Source organism: Oncorhynchus keta, chromosome 29 (genome assembly GCF_023373465.1).
Source record: "Oncorhynchus keta strain PuntledgeMale-10-30-2019 chromosome 29, Oket_V2, whole genome shotgun sequence".
In the NCBI taxonomy this organism is placed as follows: Eukaryota; Metazoa; Chordata; class Actinopteri; order Salmoniformes; family Salmonidae; genus Oncorhynchus; species Oncorhynchus keta.
In genome coordinates this window covers 504,935-527,377 of record NC_068449.1, presented here as the reverse complement: position 1 = coordinate 527,377, position 22,443 = coordinate 504,935, and the positions used below count along the sequence as shown (strand labels likewise).

The 22,443-nt window shown below is 43.6% G+C and overlaps 2 protein-coding genes and 1 long non-coding RNA gene across 13 annotated transcripts; 1 reads left to right on the top strand and 2 right to left on the bottom strand.

Annotated features, from left to right (window-relative positions):
- Positions 1-3,875: 3,875 nt before the first annotated feature.
- Positions 3,876-6,640, bottom strand: LOC118379072 (hepatitis A virus cellular receptor 1-like). 6 transcript variants are annotated; one of them, XR_008085569.1, is made up of 3 exons: positions 5,738-6,640; positions 4,346-5,542; positions 3,876-4,194 (listed from the first exon to the last, which is right to left on the bottom strand). XR_008085569.1 is itself a non-coding variant. In XM_052485418.1 (2 exons), exons 1-2 carry the CDS (start codon positions 6,067-6,069, stop codon positions 4,954-4,956), a joined length of 921 nt encoding a protein of 306 aa, XP_052341378.1. In that variant the 5' UTR covers positions 6,070-6,640; the 3' UTR covers positions 3,876-4,953. The 6 variants fall into 6 exon arrangements, 1 of the variants encoding a protein (XP_052341378.1); XR_008085568.1 differs by having other exon boundaries at positions 3,876-4,268; positions 4,463-5,542; XR_008085570.1 differs by having other exon boundaries at positions 3,876-4,268; positions 4,505-5,542.
- On the top strand, positions 4,890-6,777 carry LOC127913454 (uncharacterized). 6 transcript variants are annotated; one of them, XR_008085573.1, is made up of 4 exons: positions 4,890-5,009; positions 6,161-6,292; positions 6,325-6,566; positions 6,640-6,777. It is a non-coding gene; the product is annotated as an uncharacterized LOC127913454 (long non-coding RNA). The 6 variants fall into 6 exon arrangements; XR_008085576.1 differs by having other exon boundaries at positions 4,897-5,042; XR_008085574.1 differs by lacking the exon at positions 4,890-5,009 and adding an exon at positions 5,019-5,141.
- A 724-nt stretch (positions 6,778-7,501) lies between these two features.
- LOC118379071 (arginase-2, mitochondrial-like) lies at positions 7,502-21,662 on the bottom strand. Its single transcript, XM_052485417.1, has 8 exons — positions 21,436-21,662; positions 21,258-21,330; positions 16,615-16,789; positions 16,014-16,173; positions 14,983-15,077; positions 12,725-12,829; positions 12,458-12,594; positions 7,502-9,566 (listed from the first exon to the last, which is right to left on the bottom strand). Exons 1-8 carry the CDS (start codon positions 21,544-21,546, stop codon positions 9,379-9,381), a joined length of 1,044 nt encoding a protein of 347 aa, XP_052341377.1. The 5' UTR covers positions 21,547-21,662; the 3' UTR covers positions 7,502-9,378.
- Between the last annotated feature and the right edge of the window lie 781 nt (positions 21,663-22,443).

Genomic DNA, 22,443 nt, shown 5'->3' with positions numbered 1-22,443 from the left:
CACAACACTGGTTATATCTGTCTACCTAAACCTCCTCCACAACACTGGTTCTATCTGTCTACCTAGACCACAACACTGGTTATATCTGTCTGCCTAGACCACAACACTGGTTATATCTGTCTACCTAAACCTCCTCCACAACACTGGTTCTATCTGTCTACCTAGACCACAACACTGGTTATATCTGTCTGCCTAGACCACAACACTGGTTATATCTGTCTACCTAGACCACACCACTGGTTATATCTGTCTACCTAGACCTCCTCCACAACACTGGTTATATCTGTCTACCTAGACCACAACACTGGTTCTATCTGTCTACCTAGACCACAACACTGGTTATATCTGTCTACCTAAACCTCCTCCACAACACTGGTTCTATCTGTCTACCTAGACCACAACACTGGTTATATCTGTCTGCCTAGACCACAACACTGGTTATATCTGTCTACCTAGACCACACCACTGGTTATATCTGTCTACCTAAACCTCCTCCACAACACTGGTTCTATCTGTCTACCTAGACCACACCACTGGTTATATCTGTCTACCTAAACCTCCTCCACAACACTGGTTCTATCTGTCTACCTAGACCACACCACTGGTTATATCTGTCTACCTAAACCTCCTCCACAACACTGGTTATATCTGTCTACCTAGACCACACCACTGGTTATATCTGTCTACCTAAACCTCCTCCACAACACTGGTTATATCTGTCTACCTAGACCACACCACTGGTTATATCTGTCTACCTAAACCACAACACTGGTTATATCTGTCTACCTAGACCACAACACTGGTTCTATCTGTCTACCTAGACCACAACACTGGTTATATCTGTCTACCTAAACCTCCTCCACAACACTGGTTCTATCTGTCTACCTAGACCACAACACTGGTTATATCTGTCTGCCTAGACCACAACACTGGTTATATCTGTCTACCTAGACCACACCACTGGTTATATCTGTCTACCTAAACCTCCTCCACAACACTGGTTCTATCTGTCTACCTAGACCACACCACTGGTTATATCTGTCTACCTAAACCTCCTCCACAACACTGGTTCTATCTGTCTACCTAGACCACACCACTGGTTATATCTGTCTACCTAAACCTCCTCCACAACACTGGTTATATCTGTCTACCTAGACCACACCACTGGTTATATCTGTCTACCTAAACCTCCTCCACAACACTGGTTATATCTGTCTACCTAGACCACACCACTGGTTATATCTGTCTACCTAAACCACAACACTGGTTATATCTGTCTACCTAGACCACAACACTGGTTATATCTGTCTACCTAGACCACAACACTGGTTATATCTGTCTACCTAAACCACAACACTGGTTATATCTGTCTACCTAGACCACAACACTGGTTATATCTGTCTACCTAGACCACAACACTGGTTATATCTGTCTACCTAAACCACAACACTGGTTATATCTGTCTACCTAGACCACAACACTGGTTATATCTGTCTACCTAGACCACAACACTGGTTATATCTGTCTACCTAGACCACAACACTGGTTATATCTGTCTACCTAGACCACAACACTGGTTATATCTGTCTACCTAGACCACAACACTGGTTATATCTGTCTACCTAGACCACAACACTGGTTATATCTGTCTACCTAGACCACAACACTGGTTATATCTGTCTACCTAGACCACAACACTGGTTATATCTGTCTACCTAGACCACAACACTGGTTATATCTGTCTACCTAGACCACAACACTGGTTATATCTGTCTACCTAGACCACAACACTGGTTATATCTGTCTACCTAGACCACAACACTGGTTATATCTGTCTACCTAAACCACAACACTGGTTCTATCTGTCTACCTAGACCACAACACTGGTTCTATCTGTCTACCTAGACCACAACACTGGTTCTATCTGTCTACCTAGACCACAACACTGGTTCTATCTGTCTACCTAGACCACAACACTGGTTATATCTGTCTACCTAGACCACAACACTGGTTCTATCTGTCTACCTAGACCACAACACTGGTTATATCTGTCTACCTAGACCACAACACTGGTTCTATCTGTCTACCTCCTCCACAACACTGGTTCTATCTGTCTACCTCCTCCACAACACTGGTTATATCTGTCTACCTAGACCACAACACTGGTTCTATCTGTCTACCTAGACCTCCTCCACAACACTGGTTCTATCTGTCTACCTAGACCACAACACTGGTTATATCTGTCTGCCTAGACCACAACACTGGTTATATCTGTCTACCTAGACCACAACACTGGTTATATCTGTCTACCTAGACCTCCTCCACAACACTGGTTCTATCTGTCTACCTAGACCACAACACTGGTTATATCTGTCTGCCTAGACCACAACACTGGCTATATCTGTCTACCTAGACCTCCTCCACAACACTGGTTCTATCTGTCTACCTAAACCTCCTCCAATAAAGTCATTGTACCGTGGGTACAAATACAACAGGGGCGTGGTGTGGTACATTCCATGTAAATGAACAATAAAATACTTGAATGGCACCGAGTAGCGATTTTAAAAATAGAACAGGGGCGTGGTGTAGATAATGTTGTGTTGTTAACAACACCTGTTACTAAGCCAATGACTTCCCACACACGGCTGTTATTATTTTCGTACTGTGTTCTACTGAGAGAAGTGTTTTTTTTTCGTTCAGTGTCACTCCCAGGGAAATATAGTTTAGAGATACTAACGAACTCCCTTTAATAAATATGAACATTAATGACTGTATTTAGGAAGTAATTCAAATACTGAGCTATACTGTATGCTCAAAATATTTGGCAAAATTATATTATTTTATTACGAATACAATTGCTCAGAGAAATATATTTTGTTTAGGGGAGAGTGGGGGTAAATTGAACCAAAGGGGTTAAGTTAAGCCACCCTTGTTTCTAGGAAACCATACAGAAAATATATAAATTGGACTAAATATGTAGGAAGAGGTCGGACATCATTTCACGGAGTCTGTGAATAAAGAAACCACGTGGAAAAAGTAGTAAACAAGTTGGGTGGGGAAAAACAAAAACAACAACAACAACAGTCAAATGAACGTATTGTGTTTAGAGGTTTTGTGATGCTTGTCTCTATAAACCAAAAGTAGATCATTTAAATATTGTTCTATACGTCAGTTAGGCTATAAGCTTCCATATGAGGTCCTAAACCTAGCATGAAAGTGCATCCAAATGGTATCGTGTTTAAATGCCTGGGAGAAGTATTGTGGAAAACTTATGTGCAATAGACAATTTCTTTCTCTCTATATATCGTCAGAATGTCGAGCCATTTACCACAATGCCTGTTCTCCCCAATTAAGGTGCCACCAACCTCCTGGGGAAAAAATAAATAAATAAAAAAATAAACGCAATTGCATTTCCTTGATTCCTCACTTCCTCTCTCTTCGCCTCCTTCTCAAAAACCCATTGGATGAGAAGGTCCGAGAGGGGAGAAACCGTCCTCATCCGATGGGTTTTGAAGAGGCGGCAAGGATTTTTACCTTCTCACGATTCCTTGTGTCCTTTACTTTAACTCCTCTCCTTGCTTCCTACTGAAGTTGAGAGGAAAGTGCGGGGTGAGGACAGATGGAAAGATGATATAGTGACAGCCTTTAGAGTATATGATTATTCCAGAACATATCGGTGCCTTGTAGCCTCACGAAACCAGACTGGGCACACTGAACACTCCATATATAGACCTGGTTATATACGACTGAACATTATAGAATAGAGTAAAACCAACTAGATTTGCTCTGCCAGTCATAAACCACGCGTCTCCACGGTAACTAGTAATGAACACACATCTCCGTGGTAACTAGTAATAAACACAGACTGACGTCCGTTGTGGAAGACTAAATTACTTTATTTAAAAATACAGATTTAGTGGTCACATCAAAAAGGCATGTTTTTTACATTTAGTAAATAAAATAATATTACTTCACTCTTATCAAAATGTACCATATCCATTACGTACACCACTTTTAACTTATATAGATTTACTGGAGAAAAGCGTTACCTATTCCTTTAAAACGGACAAATGTAAAACATACAGTGAATACATAAACATGAATTCATAATAGTGATTATGTAAAACTACAAAACACAATACTTCTAATAAAATGTGTCAAAACTACATCTGGTCCAAAAGTGCAAAAGCATCCCTAACCAACTGGCACAGCATCCCTAACCAACTGGCACGGCATCCCTAACCAACTGGCACGGCATCCCTAACCAACTGGCACAGCATCCCTAACCAACTGGCACGGCATCCCTACCAACTGGCACAGCATCCCTACCAACTGGCACAGCCACCCTACCAACTGGCACAGCATCCCTAACCAACTGGCACAGCATCCCTAACCAACTGGCACGGCATCCCTACCAACTGGCACAACATCCCTACCAACTGGCACAGCATCCCTAACCAACTGGCACAGCATCCCTACCAACTGGCACGGCATCCCTACCAACTGGCACAGCCACCCTACCAACTGGCACAGCATCCCTACCAACTGGCACAGCATCCCTACCAACAGGCACAGCCACCCTACCAACTGGCACGGCATCCCTACCAACTGGCACAGCATCCCTACCAACTGGCACAGCATCCCTACCAACAGGCACAGCCACCCTACCAACTGGCACGGCATCCCTACCAACTGGCACAGCATCCCTAACCAACTGGCACAGCATCCCTACCAACTGGCACGGCATCCCTACCAACTGGCACAGCATCCCTACCAACTGGCACAGCATCCCTAACCAACTGGCACAGCATCCCTACCAACTGGCACAGCCACTTCGTATTTAGCTGAGGTATATGTCCAAACCAAACAGTGTAAACATCAGTAGAATGATAATAACAGTCTGCACCTAAACGCAGTTTTGAGGCAGTTTCATGCTTGTCGTCGTGTCCAGCTTCATTCAACCCCATTACAGAGCTGCAGGGTTAAGTCGTCAGCAACTAGGCGGCACGGTAGCCTATTGGTTAGAGTGGAGGGGCGGCAGGGTAGCCTAGTGGTTAGAGTGGAGGGGCGGCAGGGTAGCCTAGTGGTTAGAGTGGAGGGGCGGCAGGGTAGCATGGTGGTTAGAGTGGAGGGGCGGCAGGGTAGCCTATTGGTTAGAGTGGAGGGGCGGCAGGGTAGCCTAGTGGTTAGAGTGTAGAGGTGGCAGGGTAGCCTAGTGGTTAGAGTGGAGAGGTGGCAGGGTAGCCTAGTGGTTAGAGTGTAGAGTCGGCAGGGTAGCCTAGTGGTTAGAGTGTAGAGGTGGCAGGGTAGCCTAGTGGTTAGAGTGTAGAGGTGGCAGGGTAGCCTAGTGGTTAGAGTGGAGGGGCGGCAGGGTAGCCTAGTGGTTAGAGTGGAGGGGCGGCAGGGTAGCCTAGTGGTTAGAGTGGAGGGGCGGCAGGGTAGCCTAGTGGTTAGAGTGGAGGGGCGGCACGGTAGCCTAGTGGTTAGAGTGGAGGGGCGGCACGGTAGCCTAGTGGTTAGAGTGGAGAGGCGGCACGGTAGCCTGGTGGTTAGAGTGGAGGGCGGCACGGTAGCCTAGTGGTTAGAGTGGAGGGCGGCAGGGTAGCCTAGTGGTTAGAGTGGAGGGCGGCAGGGTAGCCTAGTGGTTAGAGTGGAGGGGCGGCAGGGTAGCCTAGTGGTTAGAGTGGAGGGGCGGCAGGGTAGCCTAGTGGTTAGAGTGGAGGGGCGGCAGGGTAGCCTAGTGGTTAGAGTGGAGGGGCGGCACGGTAGCCTAGTGGTTAGAGTGGAGAGGCGGCACGGTAGCCTAGTGGTTAGAGTGGAGGGGCGGCACGGTAGCCTAGTGGTTAGAGTGGAGGGGCGGCACGGTAGCCTAGTGGTTAGAGTGGAGAGGCGGCACGGTAGCCTAGTGGTTAGAGTGGAGGGGCGGCAGGGTAGCCTAGTGGTTAGAGTGGAGGGGCGACAGGGTAGCATGGTGGTTAGAGTGGAGGGGCGGCAGGGTAGCATGGTGGTTAGAGTGGAGGGGCGACAGGGTAGCCTAGTGGTTAGAGTGGAGGGGCGGCAGGGTAGCATGGTGGTTAGAGTGGAGGGGCGGCAGGGTAGCCTAGTGGTTAGAGTGGAGGGGCGGCAGGGTAGCCTAGTGGTTAGAGTGTAGAGGCGGCAGGTAGCCAAGTGGTTAGAGTGGAGGGGCGGCAGGGTAGCCTAGTGGTTAGAGTGGAGGGGCGGCAGGGTAGCCTAGTGGTTAGAGTGGAGGGGCGGCACAGTAGCCTAGTGGTTAGAGTGTAGAGGCGGCAGGGTAGCCTAGTGGTTAGAGTGTAGAGGCGGCAGGTAGCCTAGTGGTTAGAGTGTTGGACGAGCAACTGTAAAGGTTGCAAGTTCATATCCCCGAGCTGACAAGGTACAAATCTGTCGTTCTGCCCCTGAACAGGCAGTTAAACCCACTGTTCCTAGACCAGTTAACCCACTGTTCCTAGACCAGTTAACCCACTGTTCCTAGACCAGTTAACCCACTGTTCCTAGACCAGTTAACCCACTGTTCCTAGACCAGTTAACCCACTGTTCCTAGACCAGTTAAACCCACTGTTCCTAGACCAGTTAAACCCACTGTTCCTAGACCAGTTAAACCCACTGTTCCTAGACCAGTTAAACCCACTGTTCCTAGACCAGTTAAACCCACTGTTCCTAGACCAGTTAAACCCACTGTTCCTAGACCAGTTAAACCCACTGTTCCTAGACCAGTTAAACCCACTGTTCCTAGACCAGTTAAACCCACTGTTCCTAGACCAGATAACCCACTGTTCCTAGACCAGTTAACCCACTGTTCCTAGACCAGTTAACCCACTGTTCCTAGACCAGTTAACCCACTGTTCCTAGCCCAGTTAACCCACTGTTCCTAGACCAGTTAACCCACTGTTCCTAGACCAGTTAACCCACTGTTCCTAGACCAGTTAACCCACTGTTCCTAGCCCAGTTAACCCACTGTTCCTAGACCAGTTAACCCACTGTTCCTAGACCAGTTAACCCACTGTTCCTAGACCAGTTAACCCACTGTTCCTAGACCAGTTAACCCACTGTTCCTAGACCAGTTAACCCACTGTTCCTAGACCAGTTAACCCACAGTCAAAACTGTTCGCTGCCCTGGCCCCCCAATGGTGGAACAAACTCCCTCACGACGCCAGGACAGCGGAGTCAATCACCACCTTCCGGAGACACCTGAAACCCCACCTCTTCAAGGAATACCTAGGATAGGGTAAGTAAGGGTAAGTAATCCTTCTCACCCCCCTTCTCCCCCAACAAGATTTAGATGCAAGTGGCTGTTCCACTGGTTGTCATAAGATGCCAGTTTGTAAGTCGCTCTGGATAAGAGCGTCTGCTAAATGACTTAAATGTAAATGTAAATGTAAATGTTCCTAGGCCGTTATTGGAAATAAGAATTTGTTCTTAACTGACTTGCCTAATTAAATAAAGTGTATGGCATACTGCTGATCACTATGTCTATGGCACACTGCTGATCACTATGTCTATGGCATACTGCTGATCACTATGTCTATGGCATACTGCTGATCACTATGTCTATGGCATACTACTGATCACTATGTCTATGGCATACTGCTGATCACTATGTCTATGGCATACTACTGATCACTATGTCTATGGCATACTGCTGATCACTATGTCTATGACATACTGCTGATCACTATGTCTATGGCATACTGCTGATCACTATGTCTATGGCATACTGCTGATCACTATGTCTATGGCACACTGCTGATCACTATGTCTATGGCATACTGCTGATCACTATGTCTATGGCATACTGCTGATCACTATGTCTATGGCATACTGCTGATCACTATGTCTATGGCATACTGCTGATCACTATGTCTATGGCACACTGCTGATCACTATGTCTATGGCACACTGCTGATCACTATGTCTATGGCATACTACTGATCACTATGTCTATGGCATACTGCTGATCACTATGTCTATGACATACTGCTGATCACTATGTCTATGGCATACTGCTGATCACTATGTCTATGGCATACTGCTGATCACTATGTCTATGGCATACTGCTGATCACTATGTCTATGGCATACTGCTGATCACTATGTCTATGGCATACTACTGATCACTATGTCTATGGCATACTACTGATCACTATGTCTATGGCATACTGCTGATCACTATGTCTATGGCACACTGCTGATCACTATGTCTATGGCATACTACTGATCACTATGTCTATGGCATACTACTGATCACTATGTCTATGGCATACTGCTGATCACTATGTCTATGGCATACTGCTGATCACTATGTCTATGGCATACTGCTGATCACTATGTCTATGGCATACTGCTGATCACTATGTCTATGGCATACTGCTGATCACTATGTCTATGGCATACTGCTGATCACTATGTCTATGGCATACTACTGATCACTATGTCTATGGCATACTACTGATCACTATGTCTATGGCATACTGCTGATCACTATGTCTATGGCATACTGCTGATCACTATGTCTATGGCATACTGCTGATCACTATGTCTATGGCATACTACTGATCACTATGTCTATGGCATACTACTGATCACTATGTCTATGGCATACTACTGATCACTATGTCTATGGCATACTGCTGATCACTATGTCTATGGCATACTACTGATCACTATGTCTATGGCATACTGCTGATCACTATGTCTATGGCATACTGCTGATCACTATGTCTATGGCATACTGCTGATCACTATGTCTATGGCATACTACTGATCACTATGTCTATGGCATACTACTGATCACTATGTCTATGGCATACTGCTGATCACTATGTCTATGGCACACTGCTGATCACTATGTCTATGGCATACTACTGATCACAGTCAAAATTTCCCTAGTGGAGCTTTGCAGGCTGTCTTTAAAAAGGCCAGGGAGACCAGCTGATCACATCAATTACAGTTGACATTTTAGATGAGAGCTTTCCATAGCCTGGGTACCAGTCTGTTTGTGTGACTATTTTGTGCGATTCCTTGTCCTGCCAAACAGATGATATGATAGCAAAGATCTGGGCCCAGGCTAAGTTTTTAAAGTCATCTTAGTAAAACAAGGCGTATAAAGCCTTTATTTGGGGCTTATTGGTTATTATAAGTTCAGTCATGCTTGAAGTTTGACTGTCTGTTGAACAGGTTGCCATTCAGCACCATACACACAGAAGACTTTCCAACTACTGCATCAGAGTGTGTATGTAAATGTCTTTTAGAATTCAGGAATGCCAAGTGGTCACATGTTGAAAGTTCTTAGTCTTCTAGAAGCTGTGTGTTCTAGAAGCTGTGTGTTCTAGAAGCTGTGTGTTCTAGAAGCTGTGTGTTCTAGAGCCGGAGCTGTTCCGTATCCTCTTTGAGCGTTTGCGACTCCTGAGTGATGGGACCTCCCTCACGGGTCTGCCCTAGGGCGGATACGATGACGTCCACCGCCATGGAAGCGGTGCTCTCCACCGCCTCACGACTCGCGCCCAGGTCTGGGTTGACCTCAACAAGGTCCATCACTGACAACAACCCTGGAGATTAAAAGACAAGTACCACTCTATTAGTTTCAGTTCCTTTGGTAGAACGTTGCAGACAGAAGTTTTACGGCAAACAAAGAAACTGGACGTCAAACAATGTTTCAGATCGAAATGTTACTTCATAGACAACGTTTATATTCTCATCGTACCATAAGTATAAATATAATAAAGGTTACGTACCCACTATTCTCATCCTACCAAGAGTCGGCCATAACTTAGAGGAACTAAAACGAACATTCAAAACTCCTTGCACACAGAACACCCAGCTGGTGATATAACAGAGTAGAACAATCCTTCTACACCAGACTGACAACATTACCTACATCCTTCATTCCTACTTGAAGAAACTTCTCCAAGTTTAACGACAGACCTTCCCTCTGTATTGCTTCTGAATGTGTTCGTGTGACAGTTTCTTTGAAGTAAAATTTCTGATCATTATCCCTGTATTTCAGTGTCTATGTGTAACAGTTTAGACTTTACGTCCGTCCCCTCGCCCCGACCTGGGCGTGAACCAGGGACCTTCTGCACACATCAACAACAGTCACCCTCGAAGCATCGTTACCCATCGCTCCACAAAAGCCGCGGCCCTTGCAGAGCAAAGGGGGAACCACTACTTCAAGGTCTCAGAGCGAGTGACGTCACCGATTGAAATGGTATTAGCGCGCACCACCGCTAACTAGCTAGCCATTTCACATCGGCTACGTACGGCTGCCATTTGAATATATATACAAACTCCCTCTTCTCAAAACAGAATAATTATAGCCCTAACATACCTGTGTTATGGATCATTATAGCCCTAACATATCTGTGTTGTGGATCATTATAGCCCTAACATACCTGTGTTATGGATCATTATAGCCCTAACATACCTGTGTTGTGGATCATTATAGCCCTAACATACCTGTGTTGTGGATCATTATAGCCCTAACATACCTGTGTTGTGGATCATTATAGCCCTAACATACCTGTGTTGTGGATCATTATAGCCCTAACATACCTGTGTTGTGGATCATTATAGCCCTAACATACCTGTGTTGTGGATCATTATAGCCCTAACATACCTGTGTTGTGGATCATTATAGCCCTAACATACCTGTGTTGTGGATCATTATAGCCCTAACATACCTGTGTTGTGGATCATTATAGCCCTAACATACCTGTGTTATGGATCATTATAGTCCTAACATACCTGTGTTGTGGATCATTATAGCCCTAACATACCTGTGTTGTGGATCATTATAGCCCTAACATACCTGTGTTGTGAATCATTATAGTCCTAACATACCTGTGTTGTGGATCATTATAGCCCTAACATACCTGTGTTGTGGATCATTATAGCCCTAACATACCTGTGTTGTGGATCATTATAGCCCTAACATACCGGTGTTGTGGATCATTATAGCCCTAACACACCTGTGTTGTGGATCATTATAGCCCTAACATACCTGTGTTGTGGATCATTATAGCCCTAACATACCTGTGTTATGGATCATTATAGTCCTAACATACCTGTGTTGTGGATCATTATAGCCCTAACATACCTGTGTTGTGGATCATTATAGCCCTAACATACCTGTGTTGTGAATCATTATAGCCCTAACATTCCTGTGTTGTGGATCATTATAGTCCTAACATACCTGTGTTGTGGATCATTATAGCCCTAACATACCTGTGTTGTGGATCATTATAGCCCTAACATACCTGTGTTGTGAATCATTATAGCCCTAACATACCTGTGTTGTGGATCATTATAGCCCTAACATACCTGTGTTGTGGATCATTATAGCCCTAACATACCTGTGTTATGGATCATTATAGCCCTAACATACCTGTGTTGTGGATCATTATAGCCCTAACATACCTGTGTTATGGATCATTATAGCCCTAACATACCTGTGTTATGGATCATTATAGCCCTAACATACCTGTGTTGTGGATCATTATAGCCCTAACATACCTGTGTTGTGGATCATTATAGCCCTAACATACCTGTGTTGTGGATCATTATAGCCCTAACATACCTGTGTTATGGATCATTATAGCCCTAACATACCTGTGTTGTGGATCATTATAGCCCTAACATACCTGTGTTGTGGATCATTATAGCCCTAACATACCTGTGTTATGGATCATTATAGCCCTAACATACCTGTGTTGTGGATCATTATAGCCCTAACATACCTGTGTTGTGGATCATTATAGCCCTAACATACCTGTGTTGTGGATCATTATAGCCCTAACATACCTGTGTTGTGGATCATTATAGCCCTAACATACCTGTGTTGTGGATCATTATAGCCCTAACATACCTGTGTTGTGGATCATTATAGCCCTAACATACCTGTGTTGTGGATCATTATAGCCCTAACATACCTGTGTTGTGGATCATTATAGCCCTAACATACCTGTGTTGTGGATCATTATAGCCCTAACATACCTGTGTTATGGATCATTATAGCCCTAACATACCGGTGTTGTGGATCATTATAGCCCTAACATACCTGTGTTGTGGATCATTATAGCCCTAACATACCTGTGTTGTGGATCATTATAGCCCTAACATACCTGTGTTATGGATCATTATAGCCCTAACATACCGGTGTTGTGGATCATTATAGCCCTAACATACCTGTGTTGTGGATCATTATAGCCCTAACATACCTGTGTTGTGGATCATTATAGCCCTAACATACCTGTGTTGTGGATCATTATAGCCCTAACATACCTGTGTTGTGGATCATTATAGCCCTAACATACCTGTGTTGTGGATCATTATAGCCCTAACATACCTGTGTTGTGGATCATTATAGCCCTAACATACCTGTGTTGTGGATCATTATAGCCCTAACATACCTGTGTTGTGGATCATTATAGCCCTAACATACCTGTGTTGTGAATCTCCTCTGTGATCCAGATTCCTTCTCTGTAGGTCAGTCCTCCGTTTACTGGTGTTCCTGTGGCCGGGGCCAAAGACGGGTCCATCGCGTCAATGTCAAAACTCAGATGGATCGGCCGCTGCTTCCTGTTGGACAAGAGGAGAAGAAAACTGGTTCGGAATACAGTTCGGCGAATCAACTTTCAACTTTCAAATTCAATTGTCAACTAAATACATCCAAACTATCGACCACAATGGTATGGTGTAATTAAATGACCTTGACAAGAGGTGGTCGAAAGTGACTTCCATGACTCTCTGGATGCCGAGTCTGTCGATGTCTCTCATTGTGAAGTACTGGACACCCAAGTCCTTCAGGATGTCGCTGTGAGGAGAGAGGAGAGTAGAATGTCATTAGTATCATGCCTGGAAGTGTATTTGGATGTAAAAAAAAATAACAAAAAATAAGTCAATTCATATTTGAGTCAGTTAGCAGACAATCTTATCCAGATCAACTTTACTATCAGAATACAGAAACACAAAAGACGAAACCAAGTGACTGTGGTTTACCTGTGGTATGACTGGTATGTGGTATGACTGGTATGTGGTTGTCCCACCTAGCTACAGTGCCTTGCGAAAGTATTCGGCCCCCTTGAACTTTGCGACCTTTTGCCACATTTCAGGCTTCAAACATAAAGATATAAAACTGTATTTTTTTTGTGGAGAATCAACAACAAGTGGGACACAATCATGAAGTGGAACGACATTTATTGGATATTTCAAACTTTTTTAACAAATCAAAAACTGAAAAATTGGGCGTGCAAAATTATTCAGCCCCCTTAAGTTAATACTTTGTAGCGCCACCTTTTGCTGCGATTACAGCTGTAAGTCGCTTGGGGTATGTCTCTATCAGTTTTGCACATCGAGAGACTGAAATTTTGTCCCATTCATCCTTGCAAAACAGCTAGAGCTCAGTGAGGTTGGATGGAGAGCATTTGTGAACATCAGTTTTCAGTTCTTTCCACAGATAAAGGTTTATTTATGTTTGAAGCCTGAAATGTGGCAAAAGGTCGCAAAGTTCAAGGGGGCCGAATACTTTCCTGTGTTAGGCACTGTACCTTAAGTTGAATGCACTGTGAGTCACTCTGGATAAGAGTATCTGCTAATGACTGAAATGTAATGGAAGTGTATACTACTGCTACAATACACTACAGATATAAGTTTGTTTGTTTATTTGCATTGTTTGTAACTTGTTATTTTTTTGTACATAATTTTGCCGCTACCGTCTCTTATGACCGAAAATAACTTCTAGACATCAGGACTGCGAGGAGCTATTGCTCGCCTGAGGTAGAGTTTCTCATGATAAGCTTTAGACCACACTTTCATCTGTGTTTTTTGTAGCTGTCTACATACCACCACAGACTGAGGTTGGCACTAAGACAGCATTGAATGAGCTGTATTCCGACATAAGCAAACAAGAAAACTCCCATCCAGAGGCGGCAAACTATCATTGAATACAGCTCAGCGTTCAACACCACAGTGCCCTCAAAGCTCATCAATAAGTTAAGGACCCTGGGACTAAACACCTCCCTCTACAACTGGATCCTGGACTTCCTGACGGGCCACCCCCAGGTGGTAAGGGTAGGTAACAACACAACCGCCACGCTGATCCTCAACACAGGGGAACCCTCAGGGGTGTGTGCTCAGTCCCCTCCTGTACTCGCTGTTCACTCATGACTGCACAGCCAGGCACGACTCCAACACCATCATTAAGTTTGCAGATGACACAACAGTGGTAGGCCTCATCACCGACAACGACGAGACAGCCTATTGGGACGAGGTCAGAAACCTGGCAGTGTGTTGCCAGGACAACAACCTCTCCCTCAACGTGATCAAGACAAAGCAGATGATTGTGGACTACAGGAAAAGGAGGACCGAGCACGTCCCCATTCTCATCCACAGGGCTGCAGTGGAGCAGGTTGAGAGCTTCAAGTTCCTTGGCGTCCACATCACCAACACACTATGATGGTCCAAGCACACCAAGACAGTCTTGAAAAGGGCACGACAAAACCTATTCCCCCTCAGGAAAGTGAAAATATTTGGCATGGGTCCTCAGATCCTCAAAAGGTTCTACAGCTGCACCATCGAGAGCATCCTGACAGGTTGACTATTTCCCCCTATTTTACACCACTGCTGCTCTCTGCTGTTGTCATCTATGCATAGTCACTTTAATAACTCTACCTACATGTACATATTACCTCAATTGACCGGTGCCCATTGACTCTGTACCGGTACCCCTGTTTATAGTCTCGCTATTGTTATTTTACTGCTCCTCTTTAATTACTTGTTACTTTTATCTCTTATTCTTGTCCATATTTTTTTTAAACTGCATTTGTTGGTTAGGGGCTTTTCAGTAAGCATTTCACTGTACGTTCTACACCTGTTGTAATCGACTATACTACTATTTAGACCAAGGGTTTATCTGTGTGTTATAATCCAGATTATTGTACTTAGTAGTGTACAGAGAAGTGTACTTACTACTCTCCCGGGTCTACGTCTCTCAGGCCAATGTAGACCAGGTCTTTAGCCGACAGGAAGGGCTTCACCCAGGAGAAGCCTGGGAGCTCTGGCATCTACAGACAACAATAACAAGAGGTGAGTATCAGGGCAGAGGAGTTTTACTGTCGTAAAGTGTAGCCTTGTTGTAGTGAGAATATAGCCTGCTCTCAGAACACGACATGCCAATAGGAATAGGTTATGCAAGCACGAACAGATCTGGGAACAGGCTTGTCCTGAGACATGGCTGTAGACTCCTATGGTATCTAAAAGAAGGTTATGCAAGCACAAACAGATCTGGGAACAGGCTTGTCCTGAGACATGGCTGTAGACTCCTATGGTATCTAAAAGAAGGTTATGCAAGCACGAACAGATCTGGGAACAGGCTTGTCCTGAGACATGGCTGTAGACTCCTATGGTATCTAAAAGAAGGTTATGCAAGCACGAACAGATCTGGGAACAGGCTTGTCCTGAGACATGGCTGTAGACTCCTATGGTATCTAAAAGAAGGTTATGCAAGCACGAACAGATCTGGGAACAGGCTTGTCCTGAGACATGGCTGTACATTCCTATGGTATCTAAAAGAAGGTTATGCAAGCACGAACAGATCTGGGAACAGGCTTGTCCTGAGACATGGCTGTAGATTCCTATGGTATCTAAAAGAAGGTTATGCAAGCATGAACAGATCTGGGAACAGGCTTGTCCTGAGACATGGCTGTAGATTCCTATGGTATCTAAAAGAAGGTTATGCAAGCACGAACAGATCTGGGAACAGGCTTGTCCTGAGACATGGCTGTAGACTCCTATGGTATCTAAAAGAAGGTTATGCAAGCACAAACAGATCTGGGAACAAGCTTGTCCTGAGACATGGCTGTAGACTCCTATGGTATCTAAAAGAAGGTTATGCAAGCACAAACAGATCTGGGAACAGGCAGATAGTTATAATAGTCTACAGGCATGTCTCAGGGGAAGAACCAGGCTAGTGAGAATGCCCCAAGGCCCCGTTCTCTGACCTTGTTCTGCAGCTCTTTGAGCATGAAGGCTACCGACTGTCCGTGGAGGTTGCCTGAGGGAGAGGTGAAGGGCGTGTTTATGTCAGCGTGGGCGTCGACCCAGATCAGACACAGGTCAGGACGCTGCTTAGCGTGGCCTTCCACTGAACCAATGGCCAGGCTGCGAGGAGAGAGAGAGATCAGGAAGTGAGTTAGTATCCAATCCCCATTATTCCCTGGGAACATATATATATATATATATATATATATGACCTATATGTGTCACTATCATAAAGAAGCTGGTTACCCAGGTTACTCTCGCAGTGTCTAGAGTCCTAAGCCTAGTGGTTAGAGGGGCGGCAGGGTAGCCTAGTGGTTAGAGCGTTGGACTAGTAACCGGAAGGTTGCGAGTTCAAACCCCCGAGCTGACAAGGTACAAATCTGTCGTTCTGCCCCTAACCCACTGTTCCCAGGCCGTCATTGAACATAAGAATGTGTTCTTAACTGACTTGCCTGGTTAAATAAAGGTAAAATAAAAAATTAAAAACTTCATTTCTATAAGTCGCTGTTGCTAAAATAAGTGTTCTCCGAGAACATGAAGGGTTGTTGTTGTGGTATGTACCTGTGGTCTCCTCCCAGCATGATGGTAGTGTGTCCGGCTCCCACAGCATTGCTGACGGCCCCTGACAGCAGTTTGTTAGCTCTGCCCACGGTACGAGGAAAGGGGACGTGCATGTAAGGCTCGTCCTTCTCCAGATACTGGAAGCTCAGTTCTCCGAAGTCATGCACTGGGTAATCTGCACAATGAAATCAAATAACAGTCATGCACTGGGTAATCTGCACAATTAAATCAAATAACAGTCATGAGGAAATTAAAAAGGTATTTTTTTAATATTCATTATTGTTTAAAAAAATAAAAATAAAAAAATGGATTAATTTAACAGCAAATTGAGGAATTTTGTTCATGGCTAAGTGCATAACTGATGGATTCCTGAGACCTAGAAGGATCTAGATCCCAGATCGAGAAACAGTCTTGGCTTTTGTGGGTTTGTTGGATGGACGCTGCTTTTAGAGCTTGTTGTGTTGAAGGGATGTGAGTTTGTGGCCCAGACGGTTGTGGCAGTATTTTCACTGTCACATTAAGCTACACACACACACACACACACACACACACACACACACACACACACACAGTCGAAGGTTTTTCAACCACTCCACAAATGTCTTGTTAACAAACTATAGTTTTGGTAAGTCGGTTAGGACATCTACTTTGTGCATGACACAAGTAATTCTTCCTACACTTGTTTACAGACAGATTATTCCAAGTCCAGTGGGTCAGAAATTTACATACACTAAGTTGACTATGCCTTAAAACAGCTTGGAAAATTCCAGAAAATTATCTCATGGCTTTAGAAGCTTCTGGCTAATTGACATAATTTGAGTCACTTGGAGGTTTATCTGTGAATGCATTTCAAGGCCTACCTTCAAACGCAGTGACTCTTTGCTTGACATCATGGGAAAATCAAAAGAAATCAGCAAAGACCTCAGATTTTTTTTTTTAGACCTCCACAAGTCTGGTTCATACTTGGGAGCAATTTCTAAACGCCTGAAGGTACAACATTCATCTGTACAAACAATAGTATGCAAGTATAAACACCATGGGACCACGCAGCCGTCATACCACTCAGGAAGGAGACACATTCTGTCTCCTTGAGATTAACGTACTTTGGTGTGAAAAGTGCAAATCCATCCCAGAACAACAGCAAAGGACCTTGTGAAGATGCTGAGGAAACAGGTACAAAAGTATCTATATCCACAGTAAAATGAGTCCTATATCGACATAACCTGAAAGGCCGCTCAGCAAGGAAGAAGCTACTGCTCCAAAACCGCCATAAAAAAAGCCTGACTATTCTTTACACATGGGGACAAAGATCGTACTTTTTGGAGAAATGTCGTCCGGTTGGATGAAACAAAAATTTAACTGTTTGGCCATAATCACCATTGTTATGCTTGGTGGAAAAAGGGGGAGGCTTGCAAGCTGAAGAACACCATCCCAACCATGAAGCACGGGGGTGGCAGCATCATGTTGTGGGGGTGCTTTGCTGCAGGAGGGTCTGGTGCACTTCACAAAATCGATGGCATCATGAGGTGGAAAATTATGTGGATATATTGAAGCAACATCTCAAGACATCAGTCAGGAAGTTAAAGCTTGGTCGCAAATGGCTCTTCCAAATGGACAATGACCCCAAGCATACTTCCAAAGTTGTGGTAAAATGGCTTAAGGACAACAAAGTCCTACAAACCCGACTCAGTTACACCAGCTCTGTCAGGAGGAATGGGACAAAATCCACCCAACTTATTGTGGGAAACTTGTGGAAGGCGACCCCAAATGTATGACCCAAGTTAAACAATTTAAAGGCAATGCTATCAAATACTAATTGGGTGTAAGTAAACTTCTGACCCACTGGGAATGTGATGAAAGAAATAAAAGCTGAAATAAATAATTCTCTCTACTATATTATTCTGACATTTCACATTCTTAAAATAAAGTGGTGATCCTAACTGACCTAACAGGCAATTAATCTTTACTAGGATTAAATGTCAGGAATTGTGAAAAACTGAGATTAAATGTACTTGGCTAAGGTGTATGTAAACTTCCGACTTCAACCGTATATATTTTTTTAAACCTTTATTTAACTAGGCAAGTCAGTTAAGAACAAATTATTATATACAATGACAGCCTACAGGGGAACAGTAGGTTAACTGCCTTGCTCAGGGGAAGAACGATAGATTTTTACCGTGTCAGCTCAGGGATTCGATCCAGCAACCTTTCGGGTTACTGGCCCAACGCGTTAACCACTAGGCTACTCGCCACCCCAAAGGGTCTTTCTCCAGGCTCTGATGTCCAACCCCCTCTACCCTTGCTCTCTTTACACCCCCCCCTCTCATAGCATCTCTGATTGCCGAGACGGAGGCATGCAAGCTGCCACTGGAACCCCTGTATGTCTGACTGGGCACTACTTTCCACGTGTCCCATTTCCCCATGTGTGTCCTCTCAGGTTTCTCCAAGACAAGATCACCTCCTACTACCACTGCTACGGTTGCGACGAAATTGAGTTGCAATGCACCAAATCTACCAGTGTCGGCACCTCGGACTAATGACTTACGAGTTGAAGTAAACAAGGGATTTGAAACAACATCTGTGGGTGACAATATTCTACTGGATTGGTGGGTGTAGAGTTACTTTGCTGATCAAGACCAATGTGGTATACCACGTTATGTCTAACACACCCCCATGTTACCATCTTAGACCGCTGGACAGGAATAGCTGGATCCTGTACTCGGGAGGGGGGGGTGCATCTCTGTTCATGCAATCATGATCTAATACAGTATGTATTTACACTTGACGCAAGGCCAGTGATATTTGATGCAGTTCAAAGAGATGTTTCTTGAAAAGACATCTCAGTCTTCTAGATATTAAAGGAGGATATCATTTTTAGTCTCCTTGTTGCCAAATTAGCATCAGAAAAAAAGTTATTTACTTTTCATATTTACTTTATAATTTTTTTAAAACTTCTCATCTCAAGCAGTTTAAGTCCACTTTTTCAAACAACTGAAATATATTACATACCAAAGTGAATGATTTTTACAAGAGATCATGAGTCATATCAACAAGGCACGTGCTTGGACACAGCAGGAGATGAACAAAGCATTGATCTCAATAGACTAAAAGGCCTTTAAGGATGAGTAAACAGGAACGTTCTCTTCCCAATGAGCTGCAAGTTACAACAGAGGTCACGAATACTTATACATGTACCAATAGTCTGGGCTCATATAAAACTAAAAATAAAAGTACTTAAAAGCCATAAAATCCCCTTGGATTTGTGTATTTAAAAATGTTGGTGTTTCTTATGGGGTTTGATGTCTTGTAAAAAGTATGCCAGTGGTCCACATCCGACAACAGAGAGAGAGAGAAAAAAAAAAAAAAATATTACACCACAGACCGTCCCTGGGGAATGGTTGATTGGGTAGCTGCCCCCAAAAAAAAAAAAAAAAAAAGCACCTTGTGCTGTTGATCTGTCCCACAGGCTGAATGCTCAGGGATGAGATGAAGCTAAGATTACAGGAAATGACTTGCACATTCTAGAACTGAACCTGGTGTTCTCTACACTGGGACATTTGTGTCTCGCTTGAACGTTTACACTCACTTCATTCAGATGTGTGCCGAGAACTTGCACATTCTCTGTGACGTCATAGGACTCACTATTTATGACCTGACAATAATCCCCATTGGTTTAGAAGTGGAATCATCGTGTGTGAGGAAATGAATGAGCCTCTGCTAAGACCCGGGTCCTTAGGCAGACAAGTAGCCTCACACATGGACAATGTTCTACGATTTACCAACTAATGCGACCCGTTTTGCTGAGAAAAACTCGTTCTGTGTGGCATCCCTAGCCTAGCTTAGTTTATATAGATTATTTTATCTTTTCACAATTAAGATCTGACCCTTTTAATTATTTAATTATTAAGTATTTGGAAGTGTAAGAATATTGTCTGACGCAGTTTGTGCGCCTCCTTGCTCTGATTGGTCCACGGTCTGAAACAAGCCCATGGTTTACTCTGGATTTGAACACAGACTGTATATTACCAAAGACAGCAACGTTACAGCATGCAGTCACGTGGAGCCGGATGGGTGATACAATCTCACTGTAAGGTTTACACAAACTATTTTTTTTATTTTCATCTTTCAAACAGTCAAGACAGCGATAGGGCCTTCAATTAATCTATTATAGGCGCGGGCGTACAAAGGGAGAGCTGTAGTACTTACTACATGGGAGGAGAGAGTTCGCTTTTTCAGGGAAGGTTCTGTATGTGCGTAAGGCGTGACGACAGCAGAGACTTGCCCATTCTTTCTCGCCCATGTGGCCCAATAAAACCGCTCTTTTACCGTTTCAATTACGAGTTAATAATCGTTTTAGAATAAAATAAATAAATACATCTGTTTAGATCGCCAGCATTCAATGTCTAAACAATATCCTAAATATGATTGGTTTCTTTGATTGGCAACATTAGCTTAGACCCATTTATTGTAAAAGACTGATGTAATACATAATGCTTTTACTTCCCGTAATAGGAAAAGAGGAAGCAGCTCTCACATGAACCATTAACCTATTTCAAGGTTAGACTACGTTTTATACACAATTATTTTAATCCACCAGTACATTTCTAAGTTTGTTTTATAATTTTAAGATGTCCATCACTTACCCAGATGTGAAAGTCTCTCGATCAGACCAGCATCTCTGATGGCTTTGGGTCCATTTTCCACCCCTCCCCTTTTCTAAAAGAAAAATCGACAACGTTCAATAATTCTGGTAAACGAAATAGCCCAATCAAATAATCATTAAATAAATTAATCCTAATAGTATATGAGCTTTTTCCTTACCTGTCCTTTTGAGAATGGGGCTCCTAAAACAGCCACAGAATGCGCTCTGCTCTGACAGGTATTGTTGAGTTGCGTCCGTAGAAGACGACACAGTGGCCCTCTTAAAGTCATGTTTAAATCCTATTTATCCGTTAACTTCAAAATGATTGATAACAACCGTTTAACGACCAAGCAGCCTTGGTCTTCCGTAAGATCCCCCGTCTCTCTTCTGATGTTGATGCTCTACGGAGGACTGGTCTTATGCTCCCCTTTGATCTCATGAATATTCATGAGAGGATGCCAAGAGCACGATCAACTGAAATGTGTAACCCTTCATTTGTTTCTAAGCATCACTGGGCCGTATAATTGTAATTATAATTATTTTTTATTTAAAAAAAAAAAACCAAATCAGATTATTTTATTTTTGATGGAACCTTTATTTCATTAGGCACGTCAGTTAATTAAGAACAAATTATTATTTACAATGACGGCCTGCCTACACAGGACAAACCTCATTGGGGAACGTGCGTCAATACCACATGCCACACCTTCGCACAAGCCAATGAGATGAGTCCGATAGATGGGTTTGTTCCGAAGGAGTGTCTTGTGTTTCTGAAACGCACCCATTGATTCCGCAATTTCGCAGGGGCGGAAATTTCCACCAACACAGCAAACTGCGGTTGACAAACATGTTGCTTGACCTCGATGTCTGCTTTCCATAATTGTGAAAAACATATTAGATATCAGTCTGTACCCTCTGTTTACTTTGCAGTGGAGTGCGACCGATTCACCATATACCAATTTGCTCTTTCAATAAGCCTGTGTTTTATTTTTATTTTTTTGTGTGGGGGGGTGCTTATTAAAATATAAAATAGGTATATTTTTATTATGGGCTATACAGTAAAAGTCAACCATTGTTATATGTTGTGGAAATACAATAATTTAGATGAATTGTGTTGTTGATATTGAAGAACATAATGTAACAGAGCGTTGCCCTTGGGTACAGCTTCTCATCACCTAAACACAGTG